The 745-nt window shown below is 49.3% G+C and overlaps 1 protein-coding gene across 1 annotated transcript in view; it reads right to left on the reverse strand.

Moving 5' to 3' along the window:
* Window positions 1–299: 299 nt before the first annotated feature.
* The window catches only part of LOC141334371 (dolichyl-diphosphooligosaccharide--protein glycosyltransferase subunit STT3B-like), a 15,406-nt gene continuing 14,960 nt past the window's right edge, over window positions 300–745 (reverse strand). The window contains exon 13 of the mRNA XM_073839426.1: window positions 300–380. Within this exon, the coding sequence (XP_073695527.1) occupies window positions 300–380 (81 nt within the window). The remainder of the gene's footprint in view (window positions 381–745) is intronic.

Below are 745 nucleotides of genomic sequence, written 5' to 3' on the forward strand. Positions count from 1 at the left end.
CAGAAATCCAATATAAAGAATTTAAGGGAAAAAATGTACTGCAGTCAAAAGATCGTAAACTATTTACGAAATGGCATGCAAATTGATTTGTTATGCACGAAACACGCGTGATGATCGTCATGTCGTGAATGTGGCCAATCATGAGAAGCTGTGATGTCATCACAGCCTGGCGCAGTCCCTTCTGAAATGCTGCGCTGGCTGAGCAAGCCAGCTGTTCTCGAAATGCTCTCGCATTACTTTGATGCGTCACGTGGCATCGGCGCCGGTTCAAGTCGGACAAAATTTCTAACCGCCATGCACTACTTCAAGTCAGCCGCCGATCGCTCTGCGCAGCGCCGCATGAAGTTGAACTTTTCGGCATGAATTTTGTTGGAGGGGATCTAGAATTACAAGAGACCTTCAATGCCATGGCACCAAAGCTTCAGGAGCTGCTTGCAGAGCAAAGGATTCGATTTTGCTTTAACCCACCGAGTGCTCCTCATTTCGGGGGAACCTGGGAGCGTGAGGTCAAATCGGTAAAGTCAGCCCTACATGTCATCCTGCAGGAGCAGTCAGTGCCAGAGCCAGTATTGCAAACCCTGTTAGTGGAGGTGGAAGGCATTCTAAATTCCAAGCCACTTGGCTACATATCCTCTGACATCGCGGACTTGGACCGAGTGACTCCCAACCTGCTCCTCGTGGGCCAACATGATGCCTCACTACCTCAAGTCCTGTATGACTCTAACAACTTGCTCTGCAGACGCAG

This window comes from Garra rufa, chromosome 5, assembly GCF_049309525.1.
Source record: "Garra rufa chromosome 5, GarRuf1.0, whole genome shotgun sequence".
In the NCBI taxonomy this organism is placed as follows: Eukaryota; Metazoa; Chordata; class Actinopteri; order Cypriniformes; family Cyprinidae; genus Garra; species Garra rufa.